At 49.3% G+C, this 27,366-nt stretch overlaps 2 protein-coding genes across 15 annotated transcripts in view; both read right to left on the reverse strand.

The window, feature by feature from the left end:
* Positions 1-14,139, reverse strand: part of MTA1 (metastasis associated 1) — a 70,422-nt gene extending 56,283 nt beyond the window's left edge. For all 4 annotated transcript variants that reach the window (XM_048944911.1, XM_048944910.1, XM_048944909.1 and 1 more), the window contains exons 1-3: positions 13,907-14,139; positions 3,551-3,618; positions 1,130-1,223 (exon numbers count right to left, since the gene is read on the reverse strand). In XM_048944911.1, the coding sequence (XP_048800868.1) occupies positions 1,130-1,223; positions 3,551-3,618; positions 13,907-13,934 (190 nt within the window). In that variant the 5' untranslated portion in view covers positions 13,935-14,139. The remainder of the gene's footprint in view (positions 1-1,129; positions 1,224-3,550; positions 3,619-13,906) is intronic.
* A 109-nt stretch (positions 14,140-14,248) lies between these two features.
* Positions 14,249-27,366, reverse strand: part of PACS2 (phosphofurin acidic cluster sorting protein 2) — a 67,050-nt gene continuing 53,932 nt past the window's right edge. For 10 of the 11 annotated variants that reach the window (XM_048944904.1, XM_048944898.1, XM_048944897.1 and 7 more), the window contains 5 exons: positions 24,211-24,253; positions 23,218-23,353; positions 20,016-20,242; positions 19,287-19,400; positions 14,249-18,579 (listed from right to left, as the gene is read on the reverse strand). In XM_048944904.1, coding sequence (XP_048800861.1) covers positions 18,461-18,579; positions 19,287-19,400; positions 20,016-20,242; positions 23,218-23,353; positions 24,211-24,253 — 639 coding nt within the window. In that variant the 3' untranslated portion in view covers positions 14,249-18,460. Of the gene's footprint in view, positions 18,580-19,286; positions 19,401-20,015; positions 20,243-23,217; positions 23,354-24,210; positions 24,254-27,366 lie in introns of those variants that run through there. The other variant, XM_048944902.1, reaches the window with a different exon arrangement.

Genomic DNA, 27,366 nt, shown 5'->3' on the forward strand with positions numbered 1-27,366 from the left:
TCAGAATGCACACATCTACAGCAGCTTCTGTTATTCCTTCTGCTGTTGTCGATTTGTTTTTTGAACTGAATGTCCTTGCAACCCTTACAGGTTTACATGGGCCAACACATGAACTATACACACTATTTTTGTATGCACATGTCAGTATTCTCAAACTGCTTCTATAGTAGAAGAGTTGTGACACTGAGTTCTTGTTTAGAAAGAAACTTCCATCTCTGCTCAGCTGTCTCACAAGTCCCATCTTGACAGTGTACATGGAGCAGAAATTAACACAATGCTCTGTAAAATAATAAAGCCAATGCATACAAGAAAAGGAGGCCAAGCTAGGGTAGCAGGAACAATCCTCTGAACTGTATTAAGTATCATGACATTCCTTATTCATTTTGAAAAAAGCAGAAATTACAGATAGTACTTAAAAAAAAAAGTTTTAAACGTTCAAGTCTCAAGCCTAGACATTGTTCTTTTCCTAACAAAGGAGCTGAGCTATCCAAAATAGAGATACAATGTCCTAAAATCCAGTGCTTTAAAATTTATTTACTCAGCACATTCAGAGGAAATCTATATCAACTCAAAAATATATATATATATATGTGTGTGTGTTTCAAATAAATATAGATATACAAAATATATATAAATACATGACTAACATTGAATTTAAAGACAACTCCTGCTAACCAAGTTTCAAGTTGGCCACATTTCAAAAGCTGATTTCCTACGACCAGGCTATTTGACTTACTCTTTAAAGCAAAGTGGGTTTTTTGTTACTGTTGTTTTGTTTTGCTTTACAAACAGTGCCTGGAGAAGTAATACAAGAAAGAATATTTTCTCTCTCGTTTCAGAAGTTAGGAAATCCACTTTCAGGAAGCCAATAAGATGCCTTTATTCAGTCCCAACTGATTTTATTCAGCCCCAAACTTATGCTCCCCCACCATGATAACTAAGCTGTACCCAATCAAGGTTTTAAGGAAGTACGGCAGGGAAAAAGAAGTCAGCCAAACCAGCAATGCAATTTGCTTAAGGTGAATACAGGGAAATTACATTTTAAAATGACAATATTTATAATTGCAACAAAATTCTACCCAGGTTTGGAAATTTTGCACAGAAGCAACATGAGCACAAACAAGCTTACTTGCATGTTTATCTGCCAATACAATAAGTGTACTTGAAATGTCTCTTCTTCTGTAGAAACACACCACCTTTGCCTCCACGTTTCCATTGGCAGTCTGAAAAAGAAAAAAAAAAGGACACAATTCAAAACCTGAACTGCATGCACAGAACTAGAACACTTCAGAAACTGCCAGGAATTTTGCCACAAGGGCTGCACAGGATCACCATCCAGCACCCTTCAGCTGGGCAGCCTATCTGAAACACTCTCTCCAGTGTGATCCATTCTAGAGTAGGGAAGTGGGGACGGCCCTTCACTCCTAACTGTTTCTGCAGGATTGCCACTTTAAGCAGATACAGGTTTTTCAAGGGGTGACAAGTCACTTACCTGCAGTTACAGCACAGCACATGGCAACTTTTTGGGGGGCAATGCCTGCACTTAGCAGAACACGAAAGCATTTTTAAAATCCTAACAAGATTCACTGTGAAACACAACAACAGAATGGAAGTTTAGGCTGTTGTCCAAACTCAGCAGGACAGCAGAAAAGCAAGAAAGAACCCAGTTGTTACTGCTCTCACAAAATGACTTCCATAGGTTTCCTTTCCCTTACAGGGCTGCTGAGATAAAGAATGACCACCACAATCATTCCAAAAGGAGAACAAAGGAAGCTGCATCCTGCCACAGACTGTACACCAGGAACAGTATACAAAGAAGTTCAAATGTTTGAATGACTTGGGATTTTTTCTTTTAAACTCTAAAAACAAGATAGGTGATGATTTTCTTGTAAGATGATAACTGCTGAACTGCGGAACCATCTTTAGGCTAACTCTAAAGGAAGCACACCTACTGCTTTGTAACAGACCCAGCCAACCTATTGTTTCTAAAATAAACCAATAATGAAAATGCAACGTGAAAGAGTTGTATCCTGCTATTGAAGAGCCCTTGAAAACCAGAGTGATGACACAGATAAGAAACTAGAAGACTGAGATATGAATTCCCCCACTGGAAGCCTCCAAAAAAAAGAAAGACAGTGGACCTGCAATCTGTTCACAAGGAAACAAAAAGCAGAACTGAAATACACGCTTGCTGCTAACATGCAAATAGAGGAAAAGGTTGCTCTCTTATTATAAAAGATATACACACAGGAAAAAAAGACAACAGAATGTATATATATGCATATTTCCACTCACATCCTACCAGTTTTTGGTGCAGAGCATGTACAATTTTTTATAAATAAACTAGAACTTTTAAATTGTGATGAAATACAAATGCAGGAGTCATCTTGTAGCTGTGTGTTAACAAAGTAGAATCATCCATTTCAGTTAGTCACCTAGGTTTGGTTGACACTCAGTAAAAACAGCAACTCAAATAGTACTCATTTCAGCCTGAAAGACTCAAGCCAAAGAGCAGGTCAGAGAAACCACAACTCAGGAAAGAGTTGCACCAAGATAAGAGATCCAAGCTGAAAGTACCACACGTTCTTTTGTCAAACCTGGGGCAGGAGAGGTAAAAAGAGGGAAGAAAAGAAAAGAGACAAAAGGGCATGAAGGGGCACAAGAAACCCCTGCACACTTTCCTACAAAGTGGGGAACACATCTGCACCCTGAAATATGGAATACAGCCTGTACTGGTAACTGCTATGGATCCATGGGGAACATGTAAAGGAAGTTCCTATTACTTCCTTAATGGAAAACAATCTACAATGAAAAGAAGGATGCTTTAAACTTCAGTTTCTTTGTCATGTTGATGCATTTTCTCTTCCAAATAACTTTTAGGAAGGCGTGTCTTCCCATCACTAATGGCTGAAGAAAATGCCCTATTTTTAGTCAGTTAATTCAATTTCACCACCAAAACAGCAACATTACATTCCTGTAAAACACAGGCTGGTATTAGGCCTCAAAAAGGCATGTTTTGGTCACACTTTATGCCTTCAGCACAGAACTTCCACCTCAGATACATTGGTAAAATTTCAGCATCAAAGACTGTTTGAGGGCTTCCCACACACAACCCATCACATCTGCTTTTTAGATCCAATGGAATCAGGCAAATAAACACATTGGCCCAAAGGATGAATAAAGAAGACAAAGTCTGAGGAAGCAGATAATGGCTTCTTGTTGAGTTAGTTCCCTTCAAGAAATACCAAATGACAAAGCTCTCCATCCTCTGCCCAAGCTGTTACTTATTGTGTAGCACATGACCATGGCACACAGGAGAAGAAGGGCTGGAACCCCATGGCTGGGTACAATCACCTTCAGAACGACCTGCAGCTGATGCTCTGTCCTTTCCCATCAAGGGAGAACAATCAGGTCTGAAAGCATCCCAGAGAATGATCACACCAGAAGTATTTTTAAGTTACTAACTACCAGAGATTTATTTTGACTTCAATCAAATCAAACAATCACTAGATCAATTAACATCAGAGATTCAATGACGAAGGTCATTTACCTTATTGAGTTCTTCTATTCTTCGTATCAAATACGGGTTACTCGATGAATTTTCAAAGTAGACGTAATCTGACAAAAAGAAGAAAGATTCTTTAAAATATGAGCTGCTAAAAAATAAACGAACCCCCCACGTATCAAGCTGTTAAAGACACCATACCAGGCTCATTTCTTTTTTACACAAGCAAAAGGTTCCCATTAAGTCCCTGATTTTGAGCACAGAAATACAAAAATCCATGCCACGCACTGGTGCGAGCTGAAAGTCAGAAACTGCCTGCCTAGAGCTCTGCTGCCTGCCTTACAATGCCAACTTCTTTCTCCCTCTGATCAGACCATTCGCTTGGATCACACTGATTTTTTCCTCACTTCCCCCTCTTTCTCACCACCATTGCTACCCCTCATCCTCCTCCCCAGCTCAGCTCTGCTGTACTGCTCTGCTCGATTCATACACACAAACTTCTCCATTCTTTCTCTCTCAGCTCTTCCTCTCCTTCCTGTTCTTTTACACCTATATTTCCCCAGAATAACCTCGACAGAACTCAGTACAGTAAGCCACACGAGTCAGTAATGCTGAAGAGTTCTAAGCAGGAGAAACATTTGAATTAGCAAGGCAGCGCTTTCAAGAAATAAAAGATAAAAACCATATGCACCAAGTGAACAGCTCGGTATTGCCAAGCTCCAAGCCTGAACACTCCTTTTTATAGACAGAGAAGCTCAAGAGCCCTGAGTGGCGTGGGCCTCCAGAAGCAGGCACCGGCGTGGGCCAAGGAAGCAAGGAGCAGCTCAGCTCACCTCAGCTCCCCACAGCAGCCATCCTTGCAACTCTTGGCCTGCTGCAGCTCTCCCATGCATCCATATCTGAGAAGATTACTTCAAAGTTAACACCAGCAAATTTCAGACCATTTCCCCTCAGATGTCTCAGTATTTGGCACACAACACCCACAGCCCCCGGGCTTGACTCAGGTAATCCTCTAAAAGGAACATATCAGCAAGACCCGCCACTGCTAAGTGGGTGCTTGGCCATGCGGTCTTTTGTAAAGGGAGACAACTGCTTAAGCTGTTAGCTTCTATCTTTCTAAAATGCAAAGCAATGGCAGCCTTCCACTGCCTCAAAGGGCAGACAGGTCAGCACAGAGAGAGGAGGGGGACAGAGACAGAATTAACAAGCTCTACATGGCAGGAAGACGCTTGCATTTTGAGCCCTACTAGGGAACAGGAAGGAAAGAATACACTGGATAAAAAAGTCTAGGAACAGAAAAGTCGTGGCTGATAAAGAGCAAAGCAACACGTGACTGCCATTAGCAGCATCGCTCTTGTGTGGTATGGAATGCTGTGTCACTGGGCTGAAGCAGTGACTGATGAGCAGGGCAGCAGCACAAGGCTGCTGCAAACAACTGTAAGCAAGAACTCTCACACAGCTAGCATCAACACTTACATCCCTAAAACTACTCCAAAAGACTCTAATGTTTTTCTCAAGATGGGATCATATGCAATGTACAGTCCAGATACTGGACTGTCAATCTAGGATATGATCTAGAGACCACAGAAGCTGGAAATATTCTGCAAAGGCAGCAAAACAATCATTCTGAATTAGCAACAAATGTAACAGACTTTATGCTCACACATGCTTATAAGGCATGGCTACAAAGCCGTTTGCCTCATGCCCTCTTTGTGTCTGCTGATAAATCTGCACAGGTCCAAGGAGACGAAAATAAGGGGGCACTGCAAAAGAACACACACTGTCTAGAGGTCATACATTTATAAGATTAGCTGTGTCTGAGCTACCTAATAACCTTACAGGCTTTTAGGTGATCAAGTTGCAAAAACGCCCAAAAGTATTTTTATCCTTCCCAACTCGCATTAGCCTTGGAGGCTCCGTGTGCTTTGTGAGGACGGGCCTCGCCAAGCATTCCCTGCAGGAGAACCAGGGAGGCCGCAGTCAATTTCAGGCCATTTTCTTCAGGTAAGCTCCAGTTCTCCAATGTATTTGGCAGGCTGGGCCTGAAGCTGTCAATCACTTTGCATTTTGGGCAGTACAACCCGTTGTGGTGCCCGTTTGTGTGGCAGAGGCCGGGGAAGCCAAGCTGCTGGCAGCAGCCCCACAGCAGCCAGGGCCACTCTGCTCCTGGCTGCTGCCTCAGCATCCCCTTGCTGAGCCATCACCCGAGGAAACGTTTGGTTACAGAACAGATACAGTTTCAAAAGTGAAAGCCTTACAGCACAGTGCTGTCATTACAGGAAGCACAAAGCTGAAAGACCTGTTTGTGCTGCGGAAAGGATTAGGAGACCCAACGCACCCAGCAGTGTGCAGCACTCAGCTGATTTACAACAAATCACGCGTCAAAGTTACACCTATAGAAAATCTTCATCAGCAATGCAGCTTTCCAATTAACTAAATGCTTGTTTCTCCCACCTGAGCAGCCCTCACCACGGCAAGCTGCTTTTCCCGTCCTGGAGGGCGTGCAGGTGGTGTGACAAGGGTGTCTGTGCAGTCCTGAGCCTGCAGGGATTCACTGGGAAGACGCCGCCCTCAACATTAAACACGCCAGCTTATCGCCCCTGTGCCAAGCGTGCTGGTGGTGAACAAACATGCAGCCCCTCCTGATCCTATCTGCTCTGATAATATACTTTAAAGCACCTAAAAATGACTTTGAAGATGTGTGCGTACAAGGGTATATGGTATGCTCGGCCCTGCTTCCCCTTCTCCAAGAAAAACCATGACTTAAAGAAGGCTGAAGCTGCCCAGGACACGAGGCAGGATACGTGCAGCTGGGCTTCGTTCTGTAAAATAAAGGCTCTACACCACCACAATCAAATTCCAAGCACGCATCCCTCTACACACACATGCAGAGGCAGCTCAAGATTGCTTTGTACTCAAGGAAGCTGAGCCTCACGTATTCACAAGGCATGGCAGAAGTCCACGTTCTCAGTTTCACACTAACTTCTCCTCTGTTGCCAGCAATAGAACAGCGCATGATGCCACTCCAGCCTCCAGCAGCAAGAAGAAAACGTGGCTAATTCACCAATGCTGAAGTACATGTTGCCAAGGCCTCACAAAACATGCACCTGTACAAAGATGGGCAGAAGCTAAGAGGCAGAGCAAACAGAAAGGCTGTGCCTATGCACTACCACAGAGCCAAGGTGGTTCATCTGCCCCAGGTTTACTAACTCATCTCCTTGTGCTTCAGCTCTCATTTCTTGTGGTGGGTTGCCTTGGAGAAGGTGATCAAAGCCATGAGTACCAGGAGCAGGCTTTTATCTCCCAAGCTATAGAGTGCTCAAGAAGCAAGGATGATGTACACTCCCAGGTGGTAAATAAGGTGCTTTGTGTTAAATTTCCTTCAAAACTGAAGAACTTGGCTGCAGGGGCAGCCAAACTAACTTGCTTATTGGAGATGAAAGCCACACCTCAGTCTTCCTCACCTGCTGCCAAAGATCCAGGGTCAGTACTCCCAAAGTGTAACCAATCTGTGGCAAGGCCCATACAACAGCCCCACACATCATGCACAACAGAAGAGCTGACACCAGCCTTCCTCATTCACAGACACTGAAAATCAACCAACCAAACCAGCCACTCGGAAGGACTTGTAATGGTTATGGACAAAAGTAAGGTGTTCCCTACTGAGCTCCTTACTCATGGTAAGAAATGTTTCCTACCCTGCTGGAGCAGAATGCATCTAAGTTAAGGACACACAACTTGCTTGGACAAACAGACAGCTGCTTTAACTCCAAAGCATGAAGGGATTTGGAACCTCCCAAAGGTCTTCTGTTCTTTGTTCTCTGTCATGTCAAAGAAGGGGGGGGGGGAGAAAATTCCCATCATATCTTTTTTCCTTTCTTTGTCTGATCCTCAGTGAAACGAGGTTCATGCAGCCCCATTAGCCACGCATTTGTTCTTCCCTCCCATTCGTTAAATCTCAAACATTTTGCAGAGGAACAGAAGTCTCAAAGATAATTAAGTTCTGATCATGGATGCCTATCTTAAAAATGGAGATACTAAATGCTACAAGATAAGTGAGCAAGGTGAGGCAGACACTCAGAGGCACTAAATGGCTCCCAGTGCAGAGGCAATTAATACTTGATTTTAAGTAACTCCCCAGAGGCTCCACAGCATGAGGGGGAGTTATCAAAGCACCTGCTTCCTTCTGTGCCCCCCAACACCACTGCTGTCACCGCAGGTCCTGGCCTCAATCAGCTTCCAATTGGCTCACTGTAGGCAAGTACTTTCCCCAAAGTTTGCTGTATCTGCCAAGGGAAGCAGCAAGTATTCTGCTAGCAGCAGCAATCCAGAGACTCAGGGTCATGGCTGTGGGCAAAGCACAGGGTTCGTACCATGTCCTTCCCAGCTAAAGAGCAAAATGACAAAAGGATGAGAGGAGAAGAAGGGGAAGAACCACTTCAGATTAAATACACACTGTATAGAAACTCAACACTATTAGTCCTGCACAGAACTGCTCATTGTTTTCAACACAAGGCAGATCTGTGGAAAAATGACAGGACAGCAACCTGCTGCAGCACTGAGAAGAGGCTGGGGTTTCAGTGGGACCTCACAGGGCACCTCGATAAGAACTGCAGCACATCCCCCTAACTGCAGCTTGAGGGGCTGGTGGCAGGGCAAGGGAGGGAGACTGTGTGCAAACAGGACTTGAAAGTGAGCCTGTAAGAAAACACGGGAGATGAAATAAAACTTCTAGCGTACCTCCCTGAGGGTAAAAAAGCAATTCTGCTCTTAGAAATCAGTGTTTCACGGCAGCATCCCAATACTCCAGCTGTACCTAAGGCACATCTACACCCAGCACCAACCCGCTTGGTGCAACCAGCCAGCGCCCTGCAGAAGGGAAGCACGCTGCACACTCCTGGCAAACCACTTCCTTGCTTTACACCAGATATGTAAGCAAGATTTGAAGTCCTCTGGACACAAAGCCTGCTCTGTATTACCTCTTCCAGCACTTCAGTTCCCAAGCACGTAGCTAGACAAACATTTTATCCGTTAGCAAAGTTGTGAGCCTACGTAACTCCAGTTGTGCCAGCAGACCTTTATGTGGGCTGGTCTTTAGCACTGCCACAGCATGACAGCACATAGCTGCAGGAGCAGGGTTCCTGTGCCAGGTCACACACAACACGGATCCAGTACAAAATGCTACCACAGCTTGGCAGATGTTTCTCCAAACAAGAGCGCCAGAGGCAGGAGAAGCCTACATTTTATCTTGCTTGTACCTGAAAGCTGCCAGCTAACTCGTCCTTGTTAACCCGTCTACAAGTTAAACTTGTACATCCATGACAAGTCAAAACTATCTCAAGAACACCCCTCCTTTCTAAAGACAAACCTGCTCTGTTGAGTCAGGCCAGGTCTCATCTGCCTCCAGAGTTCCTATGTAAATACAGCACTTTCCTTGGAGGTATGCAGCTGGTTTTGTGAGGCAAAGCAAGTAAATCAGAAGTGATTAGGCTCTTCTCTTTACATGCCGAATTCTTTGTTGAGATACAAGTGGCTTCAATGTACCTCAAGATACTAAATCAAGCGGGATCCATTAAGAATCTTCCCTTGAAAGAAAAGGTGGCACAAATGAAGAGCTGTGGCATCTACCAAAGCTTCTCATCCTCAGCCTTATTGTCCCTTTGGTGAAACGTGTGGAAAGAAGGTTGCCAGAAACATTCAGAGCTTATTTCGTCATGCTGAACACCCAGCACTGGTTGTGAGGATCCTGCAAACCACCACACTGCATATCCTACAGGACATGAGGAACTCACTATCTGCAGCTGGGAGTAAATTACATTTTTCATCTAAGAACAAGGATTTGATTCCTTTTGAACCGTGGTGTGACAAAGTTCCTTTAGAAATAAGTTTGCGGTGTTTTTTATGTGAAATATCTCCTCAATGTCTTTTCCTCCTTAAGCATTTTCTTACACATTAAACAGTTACAGTGGAAGCTCATTAGTTCTTGTTAACAACACGGTCCAACAGACCAAATTTGGTTTCACAAGTTGAGAGGAGGAATCAAACAGGACTTGACAACACGCTTTGAAGCAGGGCTTCTTTGCATGTGAGTGCCGCAGCAGCCATCTCCAATGGGTGACCCAGGGCTGCTTTATCTCACAGGAACACCTTTCTCAACTGTTCCAGTTACCTGACTTCCAGCAGAAGCTCAGGCAGCACTGCTAGAAGGCTGGCTCCGCTTCCTGCTGGGGGATGTGAGGAATACCAACTTCACAATGCAGTAAGATCCTGGTGCTGAAGCAAGAAGTGATCTGTTACATCGGTGTTGTCTGAAGATGAGCAGAAGGAAATGGAGGTGATGTCCGGCACTGTCCCAGCTGGGGCAGGGAGCAGCAAAGCATGCTGCCTCAGCAGAAGCCAGCTGCCTGCTCCCACCCTACTCTGCCCAGTGACCACAGCCTTGCAGCCAGCAGAGCTGCACAGAGCAAAGCATGCTGCAGGTCTGGCCACAGCACTGCCACTCCACGCACCTATCTCATGGCTCAGTCCATATCAGGCAGAGTAAGGAAGGCTGGAAAACACAAGACCTCACATTTCTGAAACGTGATCTGTTAGGATGCACCCTGTATTTGCTAGGATTGCTGACTGCATGAACCAGTTAGAAAGCTGCAAGAATTGACTCTGATTTTTATTATCTTCACTGGTTATTTAACACCTCTGACCACCAAACTCACCCTCAGATCAAGTTATCTTCCAACACTCAACTTCAGCTTACTGTTAATAAAGCAAAAAAAACCCCAAACCCAAAAAAGACAGCTCACCCCTCATAAGGAATACAGAGCAGTGGAGTGGTGCTTCCATTAACCCCTCCTGCCGTCCATAATATCTACACACTGATAATAAAGGAACAAGAGAGGAGTTTACACATGTGCCTTCGTTAATTTATCTGGATTACATGCTTCAGGTCTGGGCTCAACAACATGCTTCTGTGCAAGCTTTCTTCATGGCTCTGCACCTCTGCTCTCTACCAGGAAAAGACAGAAAAGTTATTTCTGACATCATGATGATATCAGGAGGACCAATTCAGTCACCTGGCAGCAGCTCCAGGCACCACTATGGATGCCACAAACCATGAGCTGGAGCGTGGATGCCACGAGCCTGGATTCCAGGCTGTGGTATGTAAGCACATAGGGACAGGCCAAACCTGGTCCCCAGGGATGCATTACTGACACCCTACAATAACAGGATGGTGACGTCACGCTGCCACGCTTAAAAACTTCAGGGATGGTTACACCGATGCAAGAGATGCACACACAGCAGACAACGACTCTGACATCAGGTGGGATTGGACAGCAGCACCAAAGAGGTGGTGGAGCTCCGTCACCAAGCAGAGCTTTGGTTCCCACACCAGGCACCAAAGGGCCGTAGTCTCACTTACACATGCTGGCCACATCTAACACATTCAGACGTGCCTGACTCACCCCCACATGCCTTTCAAGCACACTTTATGTACGCTACAGACTCAACAGTCTCAATAATTTAGTGGTGTAGCACACTCCCAACCAAGAGGGTAACTCTTAAAAGTCAAGAATATATAAAAAGTTTCTCATCTAAAGGCGTAAATTGATGTCTGCCTCAGCAGAAGGGCTGACTTCAGTAGCTCTGCCCCTCCTGCCCGTCCCCTTGTTCCCAGCCCTCCCATTCAGCTGTTCACACAGTCCCACAGGGAGCTGCACCGGGTGCCTGATTCAGATTAAAAATAATCCAGGAAAATCGCATCGGGAGAGGAGGAGGAAAGGTGGAAGGATTTCAGTTCCTCCAATCAGTGCAAGATGGAAATGCAAAAAGAAAAAACACACAAAAAAACCTGTCGTGCTGCATCAAGGGAATAACACAGCAGCATAAAGCTGCAGCGGGACTCTGCCAGTTCCAGCAGTACTGGAGTTCAGCAGTGCTGCAACTGAACTCCTGCAGAAGGCACAGAGCAGAAGTGGAGAAGCTCGCTGACCTGCTCGCCCCCAAGCAGCAGACAGCACCTCCTGCAAAGGGAGGCCCTGCAAACAGCTGCCAACTGCGTGCTTCACACTGGCATCTGTCAGAGAAGTGCAGTCCACCTATCGGATCACAAAAGCAAAAGCCCACAGCGTTTCACAACCAGGCCAAAAGCGATCAGCGCACACTTCCAGGAGTATTATTGATCTACATCACACAGGCTGCTGCTGGCAGCTGTCGGGTCTGCAGTTCACACACGCGACTCGTAACCACAAGGCCAACAGCGGATTATCTCTTGGATGTTCTTCCTGCAATGGGAAGTACACGAAGCGATCGTGCACAAATCCGTTGGGGATTTAATCCCGCCCTGGAGTGCACACGCGACTTCAGCACACAGCCATTCGCGGGAGCCACCAGCACCAGAGTTCAGCAGCAATCCAGCAACGCAACCTCCTGGCTCAGGACGGGGCCGCCGCACAGAAATGGCCGCATCCATCCACACGTGGGGCTCAGCAGCACACCCGAGCAAGGCTTCAACCACAAACACAATACCCGAGCACAGGAACTGGCCACCAGCCAGCTCCTCGCCCTCTGCCTGCGGAGGTTATGGAGCAAAGCCTGGACACCAATCCCAAGCACACAGAGGCGACCGACACCAGTCTACAGCATGGGCAAATCATGCCCGAGCAATGAGACTCCCTGCAGTGAGAAGACTGGCTGCACAGGGAGTGCAATCAGCAGCACGACCCTCGGCTGGCTGCCAGTAACAGCATCCATCTGATGGACACAGGGAAAAGCTTCCTGGTGATGTGAATGCACTCTCTGGACACTTGTAGAACTGTGAGAAATGTGTCACATGCTGGAGGGCAGGGCTGCTACTCCTATTTGGAGGAACTTCAACAGGCAGGGAAAAGGGATGTCAAGAGCCTCACAAAGTTCACCTAAGGCCAAGGGAACCCTGCACCTGGGGTGGATAACTGGCTGCAGGAGCACAGGCTGACTACAGAGCGGCTCTGCGGAAAGACATCTGGAAAAACAACTGCCCAAGTGCCAACATGCACTCTCACAACAGAGCTGGCCTGCACCACTCACCATGGCCTCAGCAGTGCAGCAAGAGCATGAGAGGCTGGTCCAGCCAGCTGCTCAGTACTGGCAACGCACAGCTGCACAGGGGTCCCCAGCATAAGAATGGGTTCACTTGCTGTAAGCATAGCCCAGCACTAGGCCGGGCCCAAATAAAGGACACCATCCCAGCATCACCATCCATAGCGATGGCCAGGGCGGGCTGCGCTTACCCTACACACTCTGCAGTGAGCTGGCCTGCAGCAGCAAGCGGCCTACAGATCTCCAGCACAGGCCCCTTCCTTCCGCCCGTATGAGCCTATAGGGCACAGAGTACAGATGCCAAGCAAGAGACACGCCAACACAGCACTCAGGACTCACACGCACGACTTCAAACACTAAACAGAAATTCCCTCTGCCACTCACACCAGCAGCCCAGCCTTAAGTTCGCACCACTCGTCTCCATCCTCCCCTCTCAGCACCACAAACCCAACGCACGGCTCCTCACGCACCACGGCTCCTCACGCACCACCGGGGCAGCGCAGGAAGCAGAGTCAGGCCGGCCCAGAGGCACAGCTCATCGTCTGTAAACCAACACCGCCGGGAAGCAGCACACTGCGACAAAGGAGGCGACGTTTTTCGGGGCACGGAGCGAGGACGGGCCAAAAAGGCGGAAAGAACGGAAAGTGGCGGCCGGGCAGGACGGCTCGGCCACCTTCGCCGCATATTTTCCCCCCCCTCGTTTATTTTAGTGCGGTTTTACTGAAGCCCGTTTCACAAACGGGTGCCCGGGCGAGGAGGCGCGGGGAGAAGGAAGTTCCGCGCAACAGTTCTGGCAGAGGAAAATGGCTGAGCTCGAACGCACGCCAGACCACCTCGCCGTTCGCACCGAGTCACATCGCACGCCGGACCCCGCCGCCTCTCCTTTCTCTCGCCGTGAGTTAAAACAAAGGACGAGCGGCCCAGGGGCGCCGGGCCGGGACGGCAGCACGGGAGGGGCCGCGAGCAGCCCGACCTGCGGCCCGGCAGACCCTCACGGCCCCGTCCCCGCGCGGCCCTTCCCAGCCGGGCCCCCACCCCCGCCCGCTCCACCCAGGGCCGCCCCCCGCGGCCCCGCGGCCTCCCCGCGCCGCCCCTTCACCCCGCTTCACCCCGCCGCCGTCCTCACGCCCGATTTCCCCCCCCTTCCCCCATCCCCGCCGCCCCCCCTCCGGTCCCGGCCTCCCGCGCCGTCGTCCCCCCCCGCGCCGCCCCCGCTCGCGGCCTAACCCCGCCGCCCCGCCCCGGGCCTCGCCTCGCCCCGCCGGCCCCGCAACGCCGCCCGCACGCGGCCGGGCCGTGGGAGCGCCCGCCTGCCTGCCCGCCTACCTCCCACCCGGTACATGTTGGCGGCCATGCCCGGGACGGGGCCGGGTGCGGGGCGCGGGCCGCTCCCGCCGCCTCCTCCTTCTCCTCCTCCTCCTCCAGGTGCCGGATCCGCTGGAAAATGGAGGCTGAAACGGCCGGGCGGGGGAGGGGAGCGGGGGAATTAAAGGGGCCGCGCCGGCTGCCGCCCGGCCGCTGAAGGAAGGCGGGAGGGCGGCGGGCGGAAGGCGGGGCGGCGGCGGGACGGGAGCGGCGGGAGGGAGGGAAGGAGGGAGTGAAGGGGGAGGGAGGGACGGACGGAAGGAGGCGGCCGTCCCGGAGCGCTGCGTGGGGCGGAGAGCGCCGCGCCCGGCCTGGGGGAGCCGAGCGGGGACGGGCGGAGCGCCGCGCTTCACGGCCAGCTCTGCGTGTCCGTGCGCGGGGCGACGCTCAGAGCTTGCAGGAGGACGAGGCTAGATCGGCCGGGATGAACATCTACAAACCGCACCGCAGCCGCTCGCGTGCTGTGGGCTGATCTTCCCGGGTGCCGAATTGGGTTTTTAAGCGGCAGAACCTCGGCGGATTGCGCGGTGCCCCGTCTCAACGCCGCTCAGACGTGAGAGCGCGGCTCCGGCCCCGGGGTTACGCGGCACGGGGCTGAGCCTCGCCCCTGTGGACGAGGAGCGGGCGCTGCAGAAGGCAGCGTGAAGAAGGATCGGGGACCGCTAGATAGAGAGCGGAGGAAAAAGCCGTGCTGGGCTGTCAGCGCAGCCCCGGTTCCCGTAGTTGAGGCCCCGTGGGAGCCGGGCATCCCCAGCCTGCTCACGGCCGGGTTCCTGGAAGGCACGTGAGCGGTCCTCCTCCCAGCTCCGCTCTCCCCTGCACTCTTGCCAAGCCCAGGCGGCTCAGCGCCTCCCAGCCCCGAATCCCCCAGTGCTCGCTGTGGCACCCAGCGGCTCTTCCTGCAGGAGATGACCGCCCCGCCTGTGCCGAACAGGCCCTGCTGACAGATGACTCCAGGGGCGGATATGTGCTTTCATGTCCAGTTTTATTAGTGTTGCATTAGTACCATAAAATAGTTGACGAGGTCGAGCACGTTGCGGTTTGTTCAAAAAAAAAAAAAAAAAAAAAGCAAAAAAAAAAAAAAAGCTATTTACATTTAATCTGTCTTCATTAAAAAAAAAAAGAAAAAGAAAAAAAAGAAACAACTGAGAACCCAAATAATACAACAATGAAACAGATGGACAACTCAGGAATCTACAAAGTGGTAACGTCCCCTCTTGTGCGGCGGCCCAGGCAGGGCTGACAGCACAGCACACAGTATCCACAGTGCTTCCCCATCACCATGGCACGCAGCTGGGCAGGCAATGCCCTGCAATGCTCAGCAGGTGACCGCTGTGCTGCAGAGCAGTGCTCTTCCCTATGGAAACCAAGGACCTGCTGATTGGGGATGGAGGCATCACACCCAACGTTGTTCCAGGACCCCCACTCCTGCAAACCCAGCAGCACCCATCAGCTTGGCACCTCTCAACAGGATCTTCCTTTCAAGCTTTGAGCCACAATATGCAATGCCCCAAGTCCTGGCTCTGCACTGCCCCCTCCGTGCCTGTTGCCGGTTAGAAAGGACCGGGAGGAGCCTTCCTGCGTGAGCTGCTTCCCACTGCCGCTGAGGAAACTCACAGGGCCTTTGCTGCAGTGCCAGGTAAAGCTCAGGCCAGTGGGTGTTGGCCAAAGGATGACTGCACGCTGACAGCAAATCTCCTCCAGCCCCAGCAAACGTCCACCTGTGCCTTATTAAGTCACAAACACACACCAGTAACACAGCCAAGCCCAGCTGAGGAGACAGTGGCCGTCCCCAAGCTCATGGGTAATTAAGGACTCTGCAGCTACTGCTAAGATGGAAGTGATAAGAATTTCAGTGGATGGCAGCTGCAGAGTGGAGCTGAAAAGCCACCCAAGACCCCACGTGTGCAGCAGGACAGGCAGCAGGTGACCATCCCCAGGGCTGGGGACGAGCCACAGAACCCAAACCAAAGGACCAGCAAGCACAAGGTGCAACACAATGCCACAAAACCTTCCATCTCTCATCTGCTCACCAGTGCTGTAAAACCAGGTCAGTGCCACAACGAGCCCTCACCTCCAAGCAAGGTGGAAGCCCTTCTTCCAGCAGTGTTACCATCTCCCTCCGGTGTTACCCGGTGAATTCAGGTGTACAAAGTTACACCAAAACACAAACTAACATGAAATGCAACGAGCGCGAGTGCTTCTTTCTCACGTACACACACACACACACACAGTAGAGCAGGGCAATGTACACATGACAGGCAGGACCCAGCAATCCTGCACCAGCTACTGCCCGTTTCTTTACAGTAGGTTGAAACACACGCAGAGGAGCACAGCGTTCAGTCATTGCAGCAGGGCTGCCCATCCCATGCCTGCCACAGAGCTGCCGGGCTGCGTGTGGTGCCCAGAGATGGAGCCCAACGCTCAGCTCCTGCCACAGCAGTGGGAGCCTCAAGGAAGAAATCTCACACTAATTTCCTTTCAAAGGGGTTTTTCGTTTCAACAGCCTCAATACAATTTAAAAGAAGAAAGAAAAAAAAAAAAAAAGAAGGATGTGCTTATACACCATCTCCCACGCTGCTGCTGCTAGGCAACGCTACGCAGTCCTACAGCATCAGCTCAGGTCAACCAAAACCACAGGAGTAGATGGACACAGCGATGTGAGCTGAGCCCTGCCCCAGCTGTGTGCTGGCAGCTGGGAGGCAGTGCTGTGGGAAGGGGCAGCAGGAGCATGCACACAGCCTGCACAGCATCCTCCTCCCATCTGGTCACGGGGAGGATTTCGTTAAATCAAAGCCAGCAGAGCAGCCCAGCCCCGAGCTGCAGCAGGGACCACGCTCTCACCTTGCTCCCCATCAGCCCACCAGCAGGGCAGAGCAGGACCCATACCAGCAGGGCAACACAGATTCTCCAAACCTTTCAGAGAAAAATATAACTACTGAGCAGCTAAAGCTGGGAAACACTCAAAAGCATCCCTGTCCTCCAACAACACATTCTGAAAATGCCAAGGTGTGCCAAACAATCAAAAGCCAGGCCAAATAGAGCCCAGGGCACAGGGCAACCTGCTGCCCAACAGAGATGAAGAACCCATCCAGCTTCATCCACTGCCCCGTTCCACCTGTAGTTCTCCACTGCAGCACAGGACCACATCACACAGCAAAGCTCAGCCTGCAGCAATGCCCTGCCGAGGACAGGATGCACCCCATAGAGAAATGAATGCCTGCCTGAGCAGACAATACTCCTAAAGCAGACAGCGAGGACAACTTCCTACAGCCTGCAGGTGGGCACCTGCCTCCAGCAGCTCTGTTACAGCCTCGCAGTCCCTACAAGGAGAGGTGCTGGGTGGCTCAGCTGGGCACAACAGCAGCACACCCAGCTGCAGACAGCGCAGTCCAGGCAGGACAAAGGCAGAGCAGATGAAGCAGCCCAGACACACTATCTCACATGTGCAGTGTGACAGATGGATGGGCAGGCAGCTGGCCTTGCAGAGCACCTGGCTGGCTGCAGCTCCAGCCACTACAGCGGTGGATCACTTCACAGGCAACGGCTCATCGTCCTGGGTTTGGTAGTTCTATTTTTTCTTTTTGGCAACTTGTTTTTTTGTTTTTTTTTTTAAATTATTTATTTGTCTTTTTTATTTTTTAAGAAAGCATTAAAAAAAATTTGCGGCTATTAAAAAAAAATCTTTTCCCCTTGGAGGCTGGACGAGGTTTTATTGACAAGTAAATAATCGGTGTGAGTATGTAAATAGCAGCGACCCCACTGACGTGGTGTCCCTCAGCAGCACTGCAGGTGACTGGCTCGGTTTGGTCACTGTCACAGACCAGGGGGCAGCAGAGGTTCCTTACACCTTGTGTTTCCCCAGTTCCTGCTCCTGCCCAGCCTTCCTCAGGCAGCACTGAGCACAGACACCTGCCCAGCCCCAGGGCGGACCCGGACCCCACATAATGCAGGGCGAGTTCCTCTCTGCCCCTCTCTAGCTCTGCAAACCACCGGATTGGTTTTCAAACCGGACAGCTGGACGCCCTGCAGACTCTCTGATCTCTCATCCTTTGGCAGCAGGAAGAAAGACTGGCCATTGGTTTTCCTAGAAATATGGAGGGAGGGGTCAAAACGCATCGTAACATGCAGGATCTTCTGCAAAATGCACGGCCCCCCCAGCCCACACACACCAATGAGGTCTCAGGTTAATAAGCAGTGCAGTTATTCAGCTATCTGCTCCGAGGTGGGAGGTGTTTGGGCAGGTTGCCTGCTCCTGCCAACTCCCCCACAGCTTTGTTGACAGCACATCTATATTTAAGACTGTTGTTGTTGTTTTTTGCCTTTGTTTAAAGGGGTTTCCTTCCCTCGTAGTAAACTTAAGAGTTAATAGAAAAAAAGTAATTCAAAAGTAATCCAAGCACATCTGTAATTAATTCTGCAGGAGAGGGCAGAGTGATGCGAGTCGAGTTGGCACGCAGTTCCTGGCTCCTGGTGTGCAGTCCCTGGGATGGACAGAGGTCCCTCCGAGCGTGGCTAGAAGTTAGATTTGGAGTGCCCAAATATGCAGATGGGAAAGTGCTTGACATGAGAGGACCACTGTGCTGCCAGTTGAAAGAACTTGACGTCGTTCCACTCCACTCCGTCAATCAGGACTACAGGGGAAGGTTAGAAATAAAACAGGTGAGTTAGAAAACAGCAAGTGTAAGTGGTCAGCCAGAAACAGCTTTGCTAGAAAGCTCCTTGCAGTCAGCAGAGGGAGGCCTGGCTACATTCTGTGCTCAGGGTGTGAGCTGCACTGCTGGGCCAACCCACCACTGTTGCTACACGTGGCTGAAGCACAGACCAGTGATAGGAAGAGCGGCTCAGACTGCTGCTCCAGCAGCACTGGAGCTTCCCAGACTGCTGATTTCAGCTTCACCTGATGTGATCCCTCCAGTTTCCCAAACGCTCTCCGCTTTCTTTTTTGAGCAAACACGCTCTTATGGAGACAGACACATCACACTTCTCACCAGGGGGTCTCTGCCTTTCCTGCAGAGGTGATGTTGTTCTGCAACCACCCCTCACTCGGCAGTCTCACATGGACTGGGCCAGAATGAAGGAGGGTGACCTGAGAAAACTTCTGTTAACAGTACAGGGAATTATTAACTGAACAGGCAACAAGGATATTTTTGAAACTGGAGACACAGCTCCCCTGACAGACACTGCTAAGTTTGCCTGCAGATGTGAGCCCTTCCCCAGGAAGACCCCATTACACCAGCTCCAGGGCACAGGGCAGCTATGAGGGCAGCTCTTTGCCTGCAGGAAAACAGCTGGCAGCTGAGGCTCACCCCAGAGCCAAAGGGATGCAAGCTGTACATACCCCGCAGCATGTTCTGCTGATGCTTCGCTGTGCAAATCAACCTGCTGATTCCTTCAATGCACTGGCTCTTTGACTCAACTTCCTTGTCTTTTGTTTTCTTGGGTAAAAACATCACTGGAAGAAAATCAAACGAGCAAAGAAAGTGAATCTCTGCTGCTCACAAGAGATGCACCAAGACTCACTAGTGATGTTGTGTTGCTTTTTTTATTATTATTTAAATGCTCATGTCTCAAAGTAACAATTGAATTCATTTCTTAGTAGTTTGGTAGGAGTTTGGCAGGACCGTTTAGCAGGACCATGCCAGCACTCTGCACTGCCATTTATGCACACAAAGACTTCAGGTCCAAGTGTCTCAGCCTGGTGGTCAGGGGTATGAGCTCCCTCCTATCTCACCCAGCATCCCACACAAGCAACAAGGAACACTGCTGTGGACACTGTCCCTGTGCATCTCCAGGCCTTCTAACACAGTCACCCACAACAGACCTTTCTCTGTCCCCACTGTTGTTCCTTTGAGCTCTGCCATCTTAGCCATGAGCATGGACACAACTCCTTACAGCACAAACAACCACCATCCTTTCAAACTAGCACCTCATTAAGCCACCCACAGACAGACTAGGATCTGGGGACTGACTGTAACGCAGGACTGACAAATCAGCCCCAAGGCTGCAGAACAAGGAGAGCAGCACTGCGTTCTTGGCCTTTGGCAACAAGTCAGCAAGTTTACCTTACCTTTCTTGTTCTTCTCCTTTGTCACGACAGTCATGGACATGGTTGGAGTGGTGGCGATCTCCCCGCTGGCAGGTAACCTGCTGACCTGGAGGGACCGGAAAGTGCATTTCAGTGTGTTTTTGGTAGTGGAAGGGTCCTTCTTCTCCAGGTCTCTCTTTCTGTCCATGGGTGGAGCTGCAATCCAGTAATCCACCTGCAGGCCCATCAGCTCAGCACCAAGACCCTGGCTAGAAAACAAGAGAAGCAGCTCATTTCCGCACGATGCTCAGCAGAGTTCTCTCACTGTCTGGTCAAGAGCAGCAGCCACTGAAAAACAGAGCCGGGGAGAAACGCTTGGCTCTTTGTGAAATCAGGCAGCAATATTTCTTGGTGAGATCCATGAGTCACAAACACAGCAGAAGTCATCAATGAGTGATGCAGCCCAGGTCACATTACAGGGTGGCAGCAGCTCAGCACTGCAACAAGCTGGAATGAGCTGACCTTCTACACAGCCATGGAGTTAAGCAGTGGGGAAGGGATCAGACAAACCACTTCCCAACATGGAGTGCAGTGACCCAGCTAGCAAACCTGACCCCTGAGGCGGCCCAGGGTGGCTTCCAGTCTTCAAGAAAGGATAAGAAGCTGTAAGCACTTACTGGCTACCGTCTCCCAAGCACTGATGAGCGAATGGCCTGGCCAGGCACAGCATTGCCAAAACCATCCCTGTCTGAATTACTTCCAACACCTATGTCCCTGATCTCTTTCTGTCACCAGCTTCCTTCCTTCATGTTCAAATGCTCCACCAGGTCACACAGCACTCCTGCCCTTTCCAGGTCCCTGTTAGGGCACGGAGCAATCCACTCCATAGCCCTGCTGCTGGCTGGGAAATTCCTGTGCTGGGTAAATGCTTCACAAGCCCTGTGATGTTTGCTAAACAATGGCAGATTTCAGGACATGATGTGCTATTGAAAACTCCCGCGCATCATGTGGCAGCAGATGTGCCACCAAAACACACTGTCAGCCTTTCTAAAGCCTGAAAAGGGAAGATGAGCAACCTGGGAAATTCCACCACCCTCTCTGTCTGCCCCTTCCTCACACTACCCAACCCCTGTACTTCTTCCTACACGGAGTTGATTAACATGCAAGTACTGAACAAAAACTGATCTATCAGTCTGCTGACTAATTATGTTTAACAGGGTCTCGTTTAAGAAATGGTAATTGTTTAAAAAGAGATTAATTGAAGCTCTTGAATAAAATAAGCATTCCTCAACATCACTTGCATAATCAGAAACTCTCATGTAAAATAAGGATAGACCACCACTAGTCTTCTCTGGAAATCATTTCCTTTATCAGTTATTCAGCTGAAGCCAGACAGCAACAAAGTTCATCCAGGTCCACCAAAACCACGGTTTGGTTTCTGAGTACAGCTTCAGAACCGAGATTGTTTCAAGGATTTTTCACAGCACATTTCTCATCTCAGTTGTAAAGCTGGTCCCAGACACGACCTTGGCTAAACAAGTGGTTCAATCTTCCAAGTTTGGATCATCCTCCATCTCCTGTGCAGTCACATCCAGATCAGTGGAGATGAAATAATGTTGAACCTAAACTTCCTCTTAACAGCCTGCACTCCTGGGGGTACAGTTCCCAAACCACTTCCCCGTTTGAAAAGCCCATGTGAATCTCCCAGAAAAGATGTCAGCTCTGCCCTCCAGAGCCTGCACAGTCCCAGCAGCAGCAAGCAGCTGTGGCTGGGACTCTCTGGGCAGTGAGGGCTCTCCCAGGAGCCAACAGCAGGGATTTGGTAAATGAGCTCCTAGGGCACGCTGAACCCACTAACACTTTCCACTCACTGGGCATGTGCTTAATCCAGGACTTCCACATTTCCAGTTCCATTTGCTAAAAGGAAACTTTAGCTTCTGATTTCTAAAATTGGCTTGAAAGGGCCCCAAGGGGCTCTCAGGGATAAGTAGGAAAGGGACAGTAGGAGACGCTGTTTACAGAGAACAGTCTCTAACTGCAGGGCACTCTCTGACTTCCTCAGTGTGATGATCACAGGGCTAAGGATGTCAGAGGGGACATCCCTGCATCATCCTCTGCTATCCATTAACAGATCTGCTATCCACGAATTTGCCTAACCCTTCATTGAACTGCTGATCCTGCTGCTACAAAAGTAGCAGAGGCAAATGTGGTCCCTACACACCTTCCTGTAGCGTGCAGAAACCCCTTCCTTTCTCCTTTACAACCAACCTCTTGTTAATTTTATGTGTGCCAAGGTCTTGTACCAACAGGTATGGCAAAATACAGTTTAACTACAATTCTGGAAAATGTGAGCATCTTACCTCTGTCTCCTCTTCCCCAAAACTGCAGGATCCAAGCATTTCTGGCCTGTCCTTATAAGATGCTGTTCTGTCCCCCTGATTATGTTACCTGGGCTCCTCTGAAACTGCAACTTCATCACGTGCTTCTGGAAGTGGATACCAGAACTGCACAGCAAGAGCAAGATAGCTACACCAACATTTCGTGGTTCAACAGAATGAGTCCTCACCAGGGTAATTCTTTACTGGCAATCTTCTGCTGGTTTCCTCCTTTTAAGTCTACACATTTCAACTAAAGCAGAACTTCATGTTGCTACAGATGTCTCCTTGCTTTTCAGATATGCTCTCAGGCAGTCTGCATTTACATTTTACCACCTTACAACTATCCCATGTCACAGAGACAAAGCCTGCTATTTCCAGTGACTCACTCTGACTTTACAGTTTCTTGGTCCTTAAAACCATTTTATAACAACTGCGAGGGATTAAACCAGCTACAGAACAGGTATCTGGGGATTAGGGTCAGTATTTTATTTGGCTACATAACTCCCCAGCAGAATTCAGACTCAAAGGGAAATTTCCAGAAGACAGAGAACACAAACCTTCCCATGCAGGTTGCCAACAATCACGGTTTCTACCAGGCCATCAGAAACAAAAGCAGCCCCTTCTCATTGAACATGCCTGTCCTTGAAAAATGTTTCTATCAGGTGTAAGATCCCCTCTACCTTCCTCAGCTACCCTGGGGCCAGCAAGGACCAGAGGCAAGAGAGGCGCACAAGAGAGGTGACATATTCAAATGTTTGCTGAGAAGGAAGAAGGCAGAGCTACAGGTTTTCCTTTTGGAGCTTTCCTCCTTCCTGGATATGTCATAACACAGACAAGGGGGGTGTATGAGACAAAACATGCTTTACCTTGAGGATGAGAAGCTGCCTGTGACAGACGGTGAGGAAGGTGGTGTGGGGGAGGCTTCTTTCACAGCAGGAGATACAGAAGGTGGGGTAGAAGAAAGGACACTGGAGCTTGAGGGAGCTGCATCATCAGAGTCACCTTGCAGAGAGAAAGCCAAGCTGTTTGTCTGGGTTTGTCTCACAGTCTAGCACGTGCACACTGGGATAGCTCAGTATCTTTACCCACGCTCATGCTGTACACATCTCCGTATTGGCTTTGTTCAGATGCAGCCCAGAGATCATCTAGCCCACCAGTTGTGACTGCTCCACACCTACAGCATGGGACTGCCTGTGTCTGGGTAAGAGGCAGAGACATTCACAATGCTCTGGGCTCCCCATTGGCATCTTCTCTCCCAGCTTTTGTTCTGAGGTTCCCAGCTGATTTTTGATTAGGAAAAAGACTTTCTGATTAGCAGTATGTGAAGGAGGAAAAAAAGTTCACACTGAAAAATGTCACTACACCATGTCAATAGGTGTGAACACGTGTAAACAAGCTTTACACTCCCACATTAAAACATGGCCCAAAATTTGTTGTTGGACTGGCGAACTGCTGCCTGTCTTGGAGTTCCCAGTGTTGGGCTCGTGTTTGAGATTGAATTCATTAGGGAATGGAGCTGCCTCTCAAGTTGGGAGTAGGAAACCTCAAGTAACCATAGTGGTGAATCCATATTGCATACACATAAAAAAATGGGTGTTAGCCCATATCTGAGTGGAAGTTCCCTGGACGAAGGTGTGGGAATTTCAACTAGCCTGAAGCTCTCTGAAAAGTACCAAGAAAAAGGGCTTCTTGAAATACAAAGGAAATTCAAGTTAAACGCAACAGAACTGAGAGCTAACACAAGCAATTTCATCTTACAAAAACCTGAAGACATGAGCAACAAACAGGTCTTTCCAGCCTGTGAATTCAGCCTCCCGCAATCTGTGTGACACCAGAAACAGATATGAGATGCTTGTTACCTGACGTCGCAGAAGATTGTTCCACTATTCCAACTTTCACCACCTAGAAAGGAAAGAGCAAACAGGACAACTCTGAAACAGGAGTCCTATGAATTTCGGGAACTCTTCACCTCCCAAAGTCAGTCCAACCCTAAAGCTACCTGTGGCACTGTCCCTACAGTCAAAGCAGTGTAAAAGCATGGTAAAAGTGGAGTTTTGCAAGGCCCAGCAGGTCCTATCCACATCCAGATGAGTAGAACCAGCTCATATCCCTTCTCTTACTTACCCAAAAGAAAGCACCGACCCTACAGAGCTGTTACAGACTTGCACAGCTCCTGCTAGCCTATAAGACTATAAGGCCTGCCCATGCCTCCTGTGGGAATAGGGCAGAGAGGACAAAGGAATACAAGTATCTTTTTAGCACTGCTCTGATGCTGGGATTGCTTCCTCCACACAAGTGCAGCTGCTTCCAGGCAGCACCAGAATTGGGTTGTGTTAGGAAACCACAAAAGCAGCAAAGTACAGATTCTGATCAGAGTTTTCTAATCTCCGAACAAGAGAGGTATCTGGCAAATAAAATAAAGCTCCTAGCATAGCCTGTATGCACAGATAAACCATCACATGTACAGCTCAGAACAATTCCAATCACACTGTAACGTGGCCACAAATGCACACTGATACGAACAACCACCAGTCAGTACACTGAGTATCCTCAAGTCAGTAGAACATTTTAGAGTGAGAAAATGTCACTCAGCCTATTTTGCTTGAAAACAGAACATGATTAAGTTTGTGTAGAGCACATCTTTAGGGAGCAGATTTCTTTGCTACAGAGACAACAAACAGGACTTAATCATTGAAGCAAAACACTTTGCACAGCTCTTGAAGTGGTGGGAGCTGGCTGTACACTCAGCACCAGACTTAGAGAGCTTGGAGGCTCTTTGGTAGATTGTTAACCCCAGCCTCGGAAAAGTCACTTGGAATGCAGCAGTGTGCGCAGCAGAGTGGCTTGGGAGATGGAAGTAGGACTCTCAGTGGGCCCTGCAGCTCAATCTGGCCAACCTTTGTTTGAAGAGAAACAAATCAAGCTCTGGAGTCAACAGCCACTTGTGCTGCATGCGTTAAATGCCAAGAGGATGTTTCACAGACTAAGGAACTGGGAATGAGAGGAGATGAGGCATTAGAGTTAGGGAAAGAAAAAGGAATAAAGAAAACTGCCTGCAACCACCTTGATCTGCAAGCCAGAAAGGAAATCTCTTTTGGCCTTTTCCTTTCTGTTGGCCGACTGATGCTGCTCGAGGTCAGACACATGGGAGGAAGACGAGGCTAAATGCCTTCCCTTCATTCAGGAAGGGGCGTGGGACTCCTGCCCTTCCACCAAAGCCTCCATCCAGCAATGATGCAGCCAGCCTCCTTTCCCTGCAGGAAGGATGTGCGTCCTGTTAACTCTCCCAGCACCTGGCTGTTGGCACAGTGCAGGACAATGCAGTGCCACAACCACGGCCTGTGCGTGCAGTCGGCCCTTCACAAGGCTCTCCTCTCATCTCTCAGAGCCCAGCTATGCAGCACAGCCAAAACAGCTGCAGGTCTTCAGTTTTTGCAGTCCAGAAGCCAGAGTCCAAGCAACATTAGGAGTCCCAAACACCAACATTTTCAGCTCCTTCCCTTTTTGGCCAACAGCCCCAATGTCAGGAGTACATCAGAGGCAGAAATAAGCAGCACTGACCTGACCCTCTCCACCAGTCAATGTGGAAAGTCAAGCAGTATTTTCAAGGCAAATTTGGGGGAAATTGGCAGCATTACACACAGACACTTCTCTCTTTCTCTTCTACACAGTCAAATCGAGACTGGAAAAGTGTTGCTAATGTAAGGATAATATTCATTTAAGGAGCAACCAGACAAACCCTCTGGATCCCATTTGCTTGCATATGTCAGTGTTGAACTAAATCAATCCCTATGAAAAGCTCTGCAGAGCCTAACTGCTCAGTAAGACGGGCCCAGGAGCCTTCCAGCACTTCTGAGCCTTTCCTGTTAGTGGGGCAGGGAAACAGCTGTTTCATGACAGCAGTTCTTGCCCAGCAACCACAGGACACACACAGTACCACAGCAAAACTCATCAGCAGGAAGCAAATTGAGAAGATGTGCCTCTACTTTAGCAAAAGGTATCTTTCCCTCTACAAATAAAAGTCTATTGTCACCATCACAGGAGCACTGCGGAGAGATCTGCACTGCAATGAGACAGAGTGAAAGCAAGGTCAGCCTGAGTGCAGGAGTGGATCAACTCTTTAAACTCCTTGGGATTTCAGATTAGCTCTGACGCATTGATGGGGATACAAACAGGAACACACAGCAGTCAGCTTAACACAGAGTAGGTACAACAAGGCAACCAGCAAGCAAGAAAAATGAGCTACAGGGCAGAGGCAAGAGCTGTGGAAGAGAACATGGTAGCTGAAGAACAGTCAAGGGTTACCCTTTGGGCCACAGGACAATGACTCAATACCTAAAACTTAAGGAATTGAAGAGCATCAGAGAAGGGGAGGGAATCTATTGGAGGCAAAGCACATGGTGCACAAAACACACCAACAGGAGCACAAACACACCCTGCCCAGAAAGCGTGCACTTTAAAGGTAAAGGCAAGAAGGACAAGTCAGGGACTACCATCCTAACTACATATTCATATGATAAACTACATTAAATAGCTACTGCCTTAGGCAAACCTAACAGTGGGATATGTGATCTGCCCAGTGGGATGTACTCTCCTTTTCCCAGGAGTGGATGGAATATTTAGAGGGCTAGAGACCATTCATGATAAGCATACATAGAACTGATAATGGAGTACTACATTTGGCCACACTGATCATGCAGGGTAATACTCAGCACAGGAAACTGAGATTAGGTTTCCAGGAACACACCCCGCTCCCCTGACATGGCCCAGCAGTAACTCTGTGCCAAACAGGTGCTTTGGTCTGAAACAAAGACAGGCCACAGGGCAGAGCATTTTGGCAGCACGCTTTCTTCTCTGTACTGATGTAACAGCTAGGCTATGGTGCTTGCTATGTGCTGGCGGGCATGCAAGCCTGGAACTGGCTTGGGAACTGAAGCACCAGCAATGTTCTGAGAGGTCTTAGAGGCATGCTTACACACGAGGCGGTTGCATCCCACCATCAGATGCTCATGCTA

Source organism: Lagopus muta, chromosome 5 (genome assembly GCF_023343835.1).
Source record: "Lagopus muta isolate bLagMut1 chromosome 5, bLagMut1 primary, whole genome shotgun sequence".
NCBI classification, from domain to species: domain Eukaryota; kingdom Metazoa; phylum Chordata; class Aves; order Galliformes; family Phasianidae; genus Lagopus; species Lagopus muta.